Consider the following 13,543-nt stretch of genomic DNA (forward strand, 5'->3'; position numbering starts at 1 on the left):
ATTTTAGTCTTTATTTACTTGATTGATTTTTATTAATAATCTAATATAATATTAAATTAAAAACAATATTATTCTAAAATATTACAAATTATAAAAAGACAGACAAGGAACGATCAACACTATTTTACGTCCATTCGATTTTACATGGTATTTTTTTTAAACATTTAACAATCAGTTAAAAACAAATAATGCAAATTAAATAAAAATAATTACGAACCATTTTATTATCGTTCGTTAAGCTTTACTAGGTCTCGTGGGAGAAGGCGCCAGCGCATCCCTGTGTGGAAAACATTAATTAATACAAGCGTGACAACTTTCTTTTTTTTGTTTCTTCAAAAAACAAAATCTGTCCCGAAAAATTAAAAAAAACAACAACATTTACACGAACATATCTGTTCAAAGCAAAAGTCCAGGCCCGGCCAGGAAATATTTCTAGATGGTATAGATAGGTATGGGCATATACCTTTAGTTGAACCTCATCTAACACTCAATTAATCTCAATTATTTATTCTTATACGTCAATATCTTATACAAGTAGAATTAAAAAAAAATCAAGGATTTATTATGGAAAGGTATAAAAAAAATAAACAGTTATCGATGTTACTATTTTTATTTCCGTCTTACATTTAAGACAAACGTGTCCATACACACATACAAGATGCCCATCAATATATACTATAGTGAATACGTTATCAATATAAATATTTATACAGCATCTATATATGTACAAGTATGTGTGTCCGCCCCACGCACAGTCCCGCTGGGTTAATGGGGGACGTCCCTACTGCGCTCACTATGTGAACGACCAAGCTTTATCAAAACCGGTACAAGCCGCGAGACCAGAGCCGATTAATATTTTACTATAATCCAAAATATTTTGTATTAATATTTAGACTACCTACAATGACCGACCGACTAAACACAATTCTATCTCCATTGTAACAACTCTGCTCACGACTCGACCCGGCAACTATACTACGACTTCACCGAACGAAGGCAGTGCAACTTTTTTTTAATTTTTCTGTATCTACACAATTACACAATCCAACGCAGATATGTATAGCTAAGTATTACATTGTTAAGCGAAAATGGGCGATTTAATTTAGAAATTTTTTCTTTCTTCGAAAATCGAATTCGAATCTTTACAGGACCTATTTTATAGTAGTTAATAATTTCCAGTATAAGAAGTCAATTGCAATTATTTTTAAAGTTTATTTTAAAATTAACATATATCATAATGAATCAACACTTCATTTAGCTATCCATTAAAAGTATCGGCCTTCGAGGCGTCAAAAAAAGTCCATCACAGAATTAAAACACACTATATCTCGAACTAGCTTAACGTTTAGCTGATAAACAGTAAGTATTCTAATAACAAAAATAGGTTTTTTTTTGGTAAAAAATATTCTTTTTGTTATCTCTTAACTGATATTACATATTAATTGTATTGTGCCACTATTTGATCAAAGATTTAGTTTTATTAAAAATCTGTAAGCGGATGCAGCCAACGTCGTTACGACTATACATATAGTTAGACTACTGCAAAGTGAGGTCGCTGAAATACATATACCAAAATTAAATACTCTACACTAATATCCGTCTTCGGTGTATGGCAGCCATTTTAAATATTTAGCTATTATCTTCCAAAGTCTACCAACCATTTTATTAACATTGTCATTTCTAGTATCAAACTAAATACATATATTAATAGTAATATTAAATGTGAATCTGCCTTCAGAAGACGAATACTACTTACTATGAGTCTCGTCAAGTATGTAAAAATGGGAGTTCCCAAACCATAGACTACATTATATTTTTAACGAACACGACGTAGAACTGCAAAACGTAGGTACACATTAAGATAATAATATTCGCAATAAGTACGGTAAAATATATCAGTTTATAAAAACATGTAATTGTCATATAAATTAAAAATCATGTAGTGTATTTAAAAAAAACTGAATTTAACACATAAATTTATGAATTTGACCTTCGAGACCTAAAGTTCTAGTAAGTTTTATACCAAACTTGTCGTGTGCATTAAAATTATAATTTACAGTAAATCAACTATCATTTCATATACACAATATAATAATTTGCTTGACAAAACCACATAAATTACAAAACGTTTAAAATTACGATACAAAAAATCGAAATGAAATGAGTTCTAAATTAATGAGAGATCTGATAATTATTATAACAATTACTAAAAAATCTAATTTATTATTTTTGATTTTCTTATAAAATAGGTATTTATATTAAAAAAAATAGTACTATTTCGACGAAAGAATGAATAAAAGTTAGCTATTAAAGTTCTAAAATGAATCCAACAGTACGCCTCGCGTGCTTTAGTCTGTCATGGCATAAAGCAATTTACTTAATATAATTACCAAACATATTACACATTTACGTTATTGACTATTCCACGTATTTTCTGAAAATTTCAACTGTACTGAAATAGTAATACTGGGGCCCATCCATAAATTACATTTCATCACGTTAAGGTTCAAAATATAATACAAAAATATTAATACAAAATTATTATATTTTAAAATTATTTTTGTTCATACAAAAACAAAAACAATTTTAAAGAATTTCACGCCACACTAGGTGTTTGCACTTACAATCCATTCTTTGCGAAACATGGAATAGACAACATTTTTTTTTTACATTTATGATAACTAAAATTAACCAAGTACCAAAAATAGTGATTGATATACATTTATTGTACACTATGAGATCTTCCATCTACTATTAATGGCAGATTGCTATGAAATATGTATGAAATAGAAACTAAAAAAAAAACAGTAAATATATATTGGATAAAGAAAACGCATTACTTTTAATTTTAAGAGTATTGAGTTTTTAAACTTCATGCTCTCTGATAGTGCCAGATTGTCTTTATAAGTGTGTAGTTTCAACAATGTATGTATAGATATATAACAGCTATGTATTTTTTTTATCCATTTGTGTAATAGTTATTACAAGAGAGTCAGAATAACGCCAGCAATTTTATGATTGTTTTTTATTACTCATATAGGATTCATAAAAATAAACTATAACATTGTTTTGATACGTAGCATCATAATTTTTAAAATATAATTTTATTAAATATTTTTTCATATATATGTATATCTCATAAATCCTAGCAAATAAAATCGATAAAACATTTTTACATAAACAACGATGAGAGAACTCTGCCATACATAATGTCTCACCAGTTCATAACAAATATGATTTGACGATGCCCCATATATATCAAACAATTTTATTTGCAAATAGTTAAATTAGCTGTGATTTTAAGATACTTTAATACATATAATCACGCTTTTAGCGAAATTTAAGCAGATTAAAAAGATTATTGTGGGAAGGGAAAGGAGAAGAGATGAAAAAAAAATGTTCACAAAATATTGAGAAAATTCTGTTTAGAAGTAGGGGGAATACAGCATGTAGAACCGCGAAAAATTTCGTTATCTCATAGCCCCATTATTGTCCTGAAAGTTAATTTATATAAAAATTATAAATACAGAATAAGAAGGCCAAGGTCGTCATGGCGCAGCAGCACTGTGTCTGACTGTAAACGTGACAGTTGCGGGTTTGATTCTCACTTAAGGAAATAATTCGGAATTAATTATTCTCCTTTCCTCCCTCTGTAAATAAGCCTAAGCGCGCCGTTGAGTTTCGCCACTCAACACGCAAGTGTGGGGAACAGAGTGTATTAACATTACGTTCCCTCTGCTTATCCTGCTATATGCAGGATACAGCGTGAAGCTAAAAAAACAACAACAAATTTTTAAACAGTCAAGCAGGTTTTCAAAATATTTAGTCAATTAGAAGTCTCACTTACGGTTTGAATTGTACTTAAACATGTATAATATACCACAGTTATTTTTAACTTTTAAGTATTTGCAAATAAAACTGTAAAGCTTAGATATAATAGCATTTTGAATTGATATTTACTCTGTGTAATCCCAGCCATCTTTTTCGTAGCCTTCGTGCACGTGCTCCAGGAGGACTTTGCGCCTGCTGTCGCAATATCTGCAAAAAATATTATTTACGAAAATTAATGAATTTTATTTTAATGAAAATGGTTATTTTATTTTGTAATAAAAGACAAATATAGACAAATATAAAATTATTTTTAAAAATTAAAAAGTCTAAAAAAATTATGATACAGTAGAAAGTCGATTATCCGGCCCTCAGTTATACGGATTCGCAATTATCCGGAGTATCAACCGCGATAATTATTTTATAATCTTTTATATAACCTAAGAAAATTTATATGTACGTAAAAGCGTACGTAATATAGTATCTTTTTTACATTCGATTATCCGAATGTCGTTAGTCGACAACAATTAGTCCGGTTAATCGAGTTTCTACTGTACTCAAACATTACCTGATTTCAACAATATCACACACAATCTCAGATGAAAATTAATAAGTGGTAAACACATCAAATATAAAAATTGTATCAGTAACAAGAGAAGGCGCGGCGTTGAATTCCCGCAACTCAACACAAATATCTCTAGTAAGTAACTTAAAAATAGACTTTTTCTTTTTGTACCACTATAACCGAAATACAATGAAATACAAAAAAAACAAAACCAACCTATACTTATCTTGTACTTTCTGTTTGATGTCCGCCAGGTTCTCACTAGTGATGTCCCTCTCGAGGTACTCCGATAGGGTCTCGGTTGCTGATTCCAGGTCGCGCTGGTTGTCCTCGAAGATCACCGACTGGTTGTTCTTGCGCAGGTAGTATGCGAACACGTACGTATACATGAGGGTCTGCCGGCACTGGCAGAGGATGTCCACTGCTTTTTTTAGGAATTGGACCTGTGACAGATTGTGGATTATTTCTGTTTTTTTCTTATGTTTCAATAGTCTATTAATATATTAGTATAGAAAATCCGGCATCATCATTGTAAACGCGGCTAGTTGTGGGTTCGTTGCCCACTCCGAGGAAAAGAAATATTTATTTAAATTTATATTCTCATTTTTTCGCTCTGGGGTCGAGACAAAGCACGACGTTGAGTTTCGCTGATGCTGGTGCTGCTCGTGGCCATGAGTTTCTTTGCCTGTATCTTCTCATGAGCTCAACCATTTGAACGGGCTTTTTTCAAGTCAAAATTGCACATTTTTTTTGGTTATTTTGTTTTCCATTTTTTTTTTATCTTTTATGACATGTCCAAGTGAATGTTAAGCATTTTTATGGAATAAAGATATTTTGACTTTGACTTTGACTTTGCTCAAAACGCAATACCGCCAAAATTAGGCGGAAAATGGGGAACAGATTATCTTAACATTAGGGAGATCTGCCTACCCTAGGCTAAAGGCTAGGCTATTACTAGGCTAGCTTTACTTGCTTCACTTATAAAAATAAAAAAAATCATATAAAAAAAATATGTAAACACAAATATAAGGAAGAACTTCAACAGCGAAACTAATAAAACTAACCTCAATCCAACTCATATTATGCTGTTGCATCTCCTCCATTTTCTCCTTAACGGATGCATACAATTTGGACTCAAAGCGTAAAGACTGCATATGATTCATATAACGGTTGCAGTAAAATAGGTAGCGTTGAAGCGCTGCTCTAGAACGTTCTTGAGCGTCTCGGGCCGCTTTAGCTTCGTCTACGTCGTATCTGTAATAGAAATGTTGCTGTTCTTTTAAAGTTTCATACTATACAAATTAAAATGAAAGTAATTGTATATAACAATACTAACAGATAAACTTAAACACAGTTCATGAATATTTAAATGAGAAACACATATTAAATCCATATATATCCATCCATATATCAATTATATCTCACGCAGTAGAGCTATTAGTGTACATAATAATATTATTGTGATATTAAATGAAAAAAAAACAACTTTTGAGTGAGGATGAAAATATTTAAATCATTATAGTATCCCGGCTCGACTTGAGAAAGCGTGTAGGTTGAAAATCCGCCACTGAACACATGATTTCTCGAAAATTTAAGAATGCATAATATTGCTTATGGCCTGTCTAGCTATCCAGTAACCAGTTGGAAGTTCACATTACCTGTTACAGTTATACCAACTGCTACCATGAGGTTCCCAGGGTCCGAGGCACACCCAGCAAAAGTCTGCCTTGCAGTTCTGGTTCTTGCAGACCATGTGGTTGCAACCACCATCCTTCTCTATCGTCACATTGCACTTGGGGCACTCTTTAGTGTTAGCCGCTATCCAGTTGGATGTTTCCGAGTCGTCGTCGCATTTCTGTGTTAGAATGTTATGTTATATTTGATATTTTTTTAGCAGGGTTAACCAGGCGAATATAGTCTTTACTCTTTTTAGTTTAAGCTTGTTTCACTTACGACTATGGTAATGATAGTGATAACTAGTAGAGTCGATTATTACACTTTATTTAACTACACCAAGGAAATATCTATTAAATATGTAAATATTACTCAACATTAACTCAAATACAACACTAGCAATACTCTCACGGTCCTCCAAAGCAGTGTTAACACTTTAAAATCATTAATACCACACAACAGTATGGGAAACATAATAATTATATCTATATAAAGATTTAAGTCTAGTTCTATATAATGTCAATATAAAAAAAGTATCTTAAAAACATGCAATATTCAAAATGGAGGCCGTGGTGACGCAGAGGCACACCGTCTACGTAAAGCGCACATTTTTATGTTCGATTCAGACTTGGGAAAATTAGTTATTTTCATTTCCTCACTCTAGTAATTTTACAAAGCGCGGCATTGAAATATAAATTCTCAAAAATTGCGGCTCAGCAGTATGAATGGAATAAATTATTTCACCCTCTGCCTAGACTTCTGTATTTGAGAAGGAGAATGAAGCTGAATTAAACGAAAAGAAACCAACTCACCTTAATCCACTTCTTAAGCAAACAACACCGCACGGGATCGTGCCAGTTCTCTCCACATGCAAAACAAAAGGTGTGCGTGCAGCGGCACGTGACCGGGGCGGACTCCACGTACGCCACCTTGATGGCGTTACTGCAGTCCGGGGACGGACACCAGCGGAGAAGACGATTGCACTGGAACATTACAAACATTTACTTATTTATTTATGAACTTCACATTTGCAGCCTGCCCTAACCAAGTGTCCATTCTCCATTTGGTCACTAACTCTACGTACTGTATCTTGATTGAATATAACAGGGGAATTTAGTGAAGAAGTTTTGAAGTTTTGAATTTAGTTTTTATATTTTATCTGTACTGTAGACACTTCATTCCCCATGTATAGTCTAATTTCAAAATCACCGGCTATTTTGAAACTCAGTATCACATATTATCTTATCAGAACGATAAATTATTTGAATACGGAATTTTATTTATTTTCATTCCAGATTCACGCAACAGGGTGGTAGAGGTAACTAATTGTTAAGACACTTCCTCACACACCACTTAATTTTCAAAACACTGCGTCAACGGCGGAACTGAAAGTCGCGCTTTGTCTTCCTTAGCGGCGCAACGAAAATAATAGAAATATCACACCCCCAAGTGGGACTCAAGACCAACATCATGACATTCACAGCCAAATATCTCCCAATGAGCCACAATAGTTACAAATTATTAAAAAAAAAAATTTAAAATATGACATTCCCAATACAAACCTCAACAAAACTATTAGTTATAATATGCTGGTATTTGAGTTTGACTCTCGGGTCGCGCACCAGGCGCATGACGGTCGCGTCGTCCACCAGTATCTCGCACGCGTGCGCCGCGCACGCTATTGTCTGACCCTGTTCACATATTTTACTTGTTACAGTTTGGTATTATTACAGTATGGTGGGACAGTAAGGTGGTTGTCATAGCCACCCTGAAGTAGGTGGCTGCGCAGATTAGATTTAAGACTTTTTGGTACATATACAAATGTATTAACGCCACCGTAGCTATATATTTGGCAGTTTTTAATAAATTTTTGAAAAATGTCACATTATTCGTTAGTTATAAACAACCCCCTGTAACACATTGTAGTGTTATGCAAGACCCCCGTTCAAAAAACAAATCCTCTCCCCCTGTAACCCAAACTAGCAACATTATAAAAATTATAATATACTCACAAGGCCTTCTTCCATGATTTTTGTTGTCAAATATTCACACCAACATTGAGTACAAAATCTGTGTCCACATTCAAGGCCAGTCATCATCTGTAAATAACATGAAAAATAAAGAGAGACTGCGTCTTTTTTACACCATCTGACACTAATGATCCTATTCTCCCTATATTCTCCATTTTGAAAATAAGTTACAAAAAAAATACAGAAGGAATTTCAATACATTAAACATGATGGTTGTGAGTTCAATTCCTATGAAAAAAAAAATCAGCTTCACGCTGTACCCGCACACAGCAGGGTAGGCAGAGGGAACCTAGTGTTAAGACACTCCTTTCCCATTTTCTGCCGAATTCTGGAGGCATTGCATTCATGAGAGGTAGGAAATCTTACATAATCCTGATAGGAAAAAATTGGGAAAAACTAGGATAAGGATAAGAAATAAATGATGTTTTTTTTTAATTTTTTGTTTGTTTGTTGGTTTGTCTTAGTAAGCTAATCTCAAAAACAGTTCAAATGATTTAATAGCATTTTTCACCATTGTATTTTGACAAACTTGTTTGAATTTTGTTTTTTTCAATCAGTTTATAAACAAAAAAGTTATATCAATATAAAATATTTTGCTTGTAATACAAAAATGATAAATACATAGATAATAATCTTTAAAAGGATAACCTTATTAGATAACAAGAGTAATCCAGTTTAGTAAATAAATAATTGTGTAGTTCAAGCAGACATAGCCAGGAGCGGGTTACTAGTACAAAATAACATTTTATTTTTCAATTACAATAATTTTTCAATATACAATTTATCTACATAAAAACTTTAAACAATAACTTACCGAAGATGGGTGAATGGAAAAACATATTTCACATTCTTCTGTCCCTGATGTTGATATCCGCCTAGGCAGCTGCAAAATTAATTTGTTATTATAATAATTTAAAAATAATTAAACATAAAAATGACACAATGTATAAGTAAGCACTATGGATGTGGGATCCAACCTCGGCAATGAATAGATTATTTTCATTTTCCCAATCTGATGGACAAAGTGCAGTATAGAGTTTCGCAAAGTAAAGTTTTCAACTTCAAAGGACTCAAAAAATTTAAAGCCGTAACAAGCTATTATAGCTGGATGATCACAACCCCTAGACAGTTTCTAAGTCACATTTATAAGCATTTTCAAGAAATATACACTTGATTTTATTATTAATATAACAATTTTAAATATAAACTATATTGTACCTTTGGTTTTTGTATGACAGGTTTTTTAATTGGATTTATAACTCTTGCCTCAGCAAACAATTGATCCTGATCACCATCATAAAATCTTTCCATAAGTTTTTCCTTGTCCCATTTAAAATGATTAAGCAGTATACGGGTTGTTGTGGCGGGAATCTGAAATGTATTTTATATTTCATACACATCAATATAAATTTGACGCTACTGTGGTGCAGTGACACAGTGTTTGCCTGAAAGCAATGGTTGTGGGTTTGATTTTTCCCGTGGGAAATAAAATATTTTCATCTACTCAAAAGGCAAATACTGCAGCATTGAGTTTCATTAATTAACATTCAATATCTCAAAAATTGGACAGGAAGTGGAAAACTAATAATAACTAGATGTCCTATACACTGTTATATGCGCAATATAATATATACATATAACTTTTCCCTTACAGACCGAGAGACAATGCATGGCCTAAATGGTAGAGAATGCTGGAATTTGATATGTAGGTTCTTTGGCAAGTATAGAAGAGAATTTTCAAAACATAAAAAATTGAAAGGGGAAAAAATAGATAATTTGTTTTATAGTTCAATCACTAGTCATTTTAGTTTAAAACAATTATTGATTCACACTTTAAAACTGATTATATTAATAATCTGTCAAATTATCATGAACATAAGGGGTAACAAATATTTTAAATACTCTGATAAATTAAATACTTTTCTAATAAGCATTAAATATGATTGATGATATATAACTAGAAAAACTTAAATATAAAATAATCATAGCAATATAAATTCTAAAATGCATCACGACGATCTACAAACACAAAAATATAGCTCTTTTTATTTGTATACATTGTTACATTGATAGTAAAATTTAAATCTTATATTGACAAATAGATCAATGTATTTTTAAATGTTTCCAATATGACCTATATGACTATAATTTAAATATTAAATTTATGTTCATCTGGTCTATTTTCGTAAGGCATTAAAAAATACGTTTTCACATACTTCTAATTTAAAAAAAAACACTGTAAAAAAATTAAATAGATCCATGAAAGTCGTAAATCGAAATAGTGATGAAGCAAGCCAGTGTACGAGTAACCTCATTCAACATATCCATTGTTTACTACTAACATACTGACCTCAACTACTGTATTAACGTCTTTGATGCAATCTACCATGTGCTGGACGATTTCTTCCGTTGATAACACTTCGTAAGGATATTCTTCGAGTTCTGTTTGCCGTTCCCTTGTACTGTGAGTCTCGTCCATGACAAAGTCGACATCGTCTCCGCTTGACTCATTACCAGAGTCCACATCATCCTTTGTGTCGTCTTCGGAGTCCATGATCGAGTTAAATTAATTATATGCTAGATAATATTGGTACAGCAAGAATACTTATAGTGATGAATTAATTACACCTAAGATTTAGGAAAGGTCAACAATGAAGAAAATAGTTCACCCACGGGCTGCCAAAACCTCTGACGTATTTGTAGACAGTGTCTATGACATTAGTCTTTGAATTTCAAATGTCTATGGAATCTCAATATAACAAATTGAACTTTGTGTATCTCTATAGGTTTTTTTTTATAATTTACAATAGAATTCCAATATAAATGAACTTTAGTATATTTAATGTTTATAGTAGTAGAAAATTATGTTAACAGTCATTAAATTTTAATATAAAATCGTCTGGAATATTAACATTACATATGATAAGGAATAATTTTGAATATTTTTATTATTTATTTTACATTTATATCTTTAGAAGGAAGTTTTCACTTTATGTTATTAATTATACATAGCAAAATATTTCTACTTTCAAAATAAGAATTTAAAAAATACATTAAATGAAACTGCAGTACCTTATTTTGCAGTTTTCAGAATTCCATATTTCAAAAGGAAAAAACTGAACCTTTATAGGATCACTGTATTGTTCATTTATCAAGACCACTCATATCAAGATAGTGTAGAGGTATCCAGCTGAAATGATATATCTAATTCTAATATTTAGATATACAGTACTTCAGTACACAGAAGTAACCAAATTTTTAACTCAATGTGATCAGAAAAACCTTACATGCATTGTTTTGCCTGCATTTTGTATGAAAATTTTCAATTATATTTATGATAGAAACAAGGACGTAAAAAAATAAACATTTTAATTAATCAACATACAAGGCACATCATTTACATTATAGTTATACTACAATAAATTATCAAGTTCACTTTGAATGCTTTCAATTTGTAAAAATATTGAATGTAATTCTTGATGAGATAATTCCATTTCACTGCTATCATTTTTGCCAGAAAAAGTTATATATGCTTTAGGAGTCTTTGTTTTTTTATGATATTCTGAACTCAACTCAGTATTCAGTTTCCAATTAATATTAGGATTGTTTTCATACTTTTCATTTGTTAAAGAGGACAAGTTGTGTAAAGTAAAATTGGTTTCAGTTGACCATACTTTTATAAAACAGTTTACTTTTTCCTCTTCAATACCAACATTTAGTAAATCATTTTTTAAATTAATAGGCATAAATATAAACTTGAGAATTCTTTTGTATATATATAAAATAGTTTTAATTGCGAAAAGCAACTGTTCTTCATTTATTCTAAATATTTTTTCTAATTTACTTTTCTCATCTTCTGTAAATATTTCTGCATCTTGTTGTTTCATTTTCAAGATTATCCGTCTAAGAAATTGTTCAAACTTAGTATCATCAAGTTGGTTAATTAATTCAATTCCTTTTTTTAAGCTGTAACAAAAACATTACAACTTACTATGTTTTACATAAAAACAATTGTAAGATATCTATACAATTATAATAAATATATTTATTTTCTAAATAATATGTAGAAGATAAAAGTATAAAACATGAGATTAAAATATGAATTATACCTTGGTGAAGTTTTAAGCCATTTACATTCCATTATATCTGATTATTTTAATATGTATACTTTCTCACAAAGTTTTCATATTAATTTCTACCATTAATATTTTTTCCGCGGGACTAAAATATTGTTATTCGTCAATATTTCTGTTCTGTTCTGTTCTTTCTATAATGGCGTTCCGAACGTGCCAGTTGAGCACAAAATCACTTCGCCAGTGTCACGTTGAATGGAGAACTTCGTCAATATTTATTTTCAACCAATTTTTAACTTTTGACACTTAACAGTGTGACAGAATGTCTTTAACACTGTCAAATAATAAATATAGGTCAAAAACCGAAATACAGAATACTAACAAGATAAAAAATTGTAGTTTATAGATTACACCGATAAATGAAAATTTTATTGTATTGAATGTTAAAAGGCAAAAGTGTTAAGTGTAAAGCGCTTAAAACGCTTACAAGTTACAGTAATAAAGTGTTACTGTAAGCGCGTCAGGTTGTAGGTAGGCATTCGAAGAAATGAAATATTTAAAATTTCCATTTTCTTGGCTCTGACGAGGAAAGACGCGACGTTAAATTCCATCACTCAACATCAACACGCTATGCCTTCAGAATTCGGCGTGAAATTGAGCACGAAGTGTCTTAACACTAGGTTCCTTCTGCTTACTTTGCTATTGCGAGATACAGCGTGACTAAAAAAATAAGTATTATACGGTAATAAATTAACATAATGTTATCTATCGCAAAAACAAAAACACACGACAAATGAGTAAACGAATCACCTAAAGGTAATTAATCGCCACCCCCCAAAACTTAGTATAACACCAAAAGAGCTACAGGTGCGTCGCCTCAAGGTACCTATGTCGCATCAATTTAAAAATGTATGTAGGCCATTCCAGTATATGTAAGTAAACAGAGTTGTGGGGAACGTGGAAGGAAATTTCTATAAAACCACACTTTAGTAGCGTACCGCGTATCCAGTTTGTCTAGTCATGTACTGTGCGGTTAAAAAATTCGGTAACCGGTGTGAGATCGAACAATTCCCCACAATCCTCCGAAAAGTATATGCGGTAGAGAGCGCATAACGAGCAAACATCTTTACGCAGTCATTGTGTTTAGTCTGTAACAGATTATTGGATGTTTTATTATTTGAACTTTGAACTAGAGTACGTTGTATGTGATCAAATAGTAAAAGCTGATATTAGGGTGCACCATCTTACCAATATTTAATAAATTATCATATAATACTATGATCGCGACACTTGACAACGCTAGATCGCACGCATAGATCTTAAAAATCATACATTTTCAATACTCTGTGCTCTTCGCTATGTATTATGACATT

General features: G+C 31.5%; 2 protein-coding genes across 4 annotated transcripts; both read right to left on the bottom strand.

Annotated features, from left to right (window-relative positions):
* Window positions 1-591: 591 nt before the first annotated feature.
* ari-1 (E3 ubiquitin-protein ligase ariadne-1) lies at window positions 592-10,806 on the bottom strand. Of its 2 annotated transcripts, XM_085184941.1 has the most exons (11): window positions 10,448-10,806; window positions 9,316-9,468; window positions 8,912-8,980; window positions 8,080-8,166; window positions 7,630-7,758; window positions 6,880-7,050; window positions 6,052-6,248; window positions 5,458-5,647; window positions 4,610-4,836; window positions 3,961-4,038; window positions 592-3,494 (listed from the first exon to the last, which is right to left on the bottom strand). In XM_085184941.1, exons 1-11 carry the CDS (start codon window positions 10,649-10,651, stop codon window positions 3,476-3,478), a joined length of 1,524 nt encoding a protein of 507 aa, XP_085041067.1. In that variant the 5' UTR covers window positions 10,652-10,806; the 3' UTR covers window positions 592-3,475. The 2 variants fall into 2 exon arrangements, with proteins under 2 accessions (XP_085041067.1, XP_085041068.1); XM_085184942.1 differs by having other exon boundaries at window positions 592-4,038.
* A 643-nt stretch (window positions 10,807-11,449) lies between these two features.
* Window positions 11,450-12,547, bottom strand: Vlet (COMM domain containing 10 protein valette). 2 transcript variants are annotated; one of them, XM_085208265.1, is made up of 3 exons: window positions 12,435-12,547; window positions 12,207-12,332; window positions 11,450-12,063 (listed from the first exon to the last, which is right to left on the bottom strand). In XM_085208265.1, exons 2-3 carry the CDS (start codon window positions 12,236-12,238, stop codon window positions 11,511-11,513), a joined length of 585 nt encoding a protein of 194 aa, XP_085064391.1. In that variant the 5' UTR covers window positions 12,239-12,332; window positions 12,435-12,547; the 3' UTR covers window positions 11,450-11,510. The 2 variants fall into 2 exon arrangements, with proteins under 2 accessions (XP_085064391.1, XP_085064390.1); XM_085208264.1 differs by lacking the exon at window positions 12,435-12,547 and having other exon boundaries at window positions 12,207-12,412.
* Window positions 12,548-13,543: the final 996 nt, after the last annotated feature.

The sequence above is a fragment of the Heliconius melpomene genome, chromosome 4, assembly GCF_056956725.1.
Source record: "Heliconius melpomene rosina isolate 202511_hmr_F chromosome 4, ASM5695672v1, whole genome shotgun sequence".
Taxonomy (NCBI): domain Eukaryota; kingdom Metazoa; phylum Arthropoda; class Insecta; order Lepidoptera; family Nymphalidae; genus Heliconius; species Heliconius melpomene.

What these genes read in the sequence shown, in the direction of transcription:
- Vlet (XM_085208265.1), bottom strand. Translation starts at nt 12,238, where the DNA reads ATGGAATGTAAATGGCTTAAAACTTCACCAAG. An exon ending in TGGCTTAAAACTTCACCAAG is followed by an intron (nt 12,064 to 12,206) that starts GTATAATTCATA and finishes TTTTTGTTACAG; the next exon opens with CTTAAAAAAAGGAATTGAAT.
- ari-1 (XM_085184941.1), bottom strand. Translation starts at nt 10,651, where the DNA reads ATGGACTCCGAAGACGACACAAAGGATGATGTGGACTCTGGTAATGAG. An exon ending in TTTCCATTCACCCATCTTCG is followed by an intron (nt 8,167 to 8,911) that starts GTAAGTTATTGT and finishes TGTTATTTACAG; the next exon opens with ATGATGACTGGCCTTGAATG. An exon ending in ATAATATGAGTTGGATTGAG is followed by an intron (nt 4,837 to 5,457) that starts GTTAGTTTTATT and finishes AATCTGTCACAG; the next exon opens with GTCCAATTCCTAAAAAAAGC.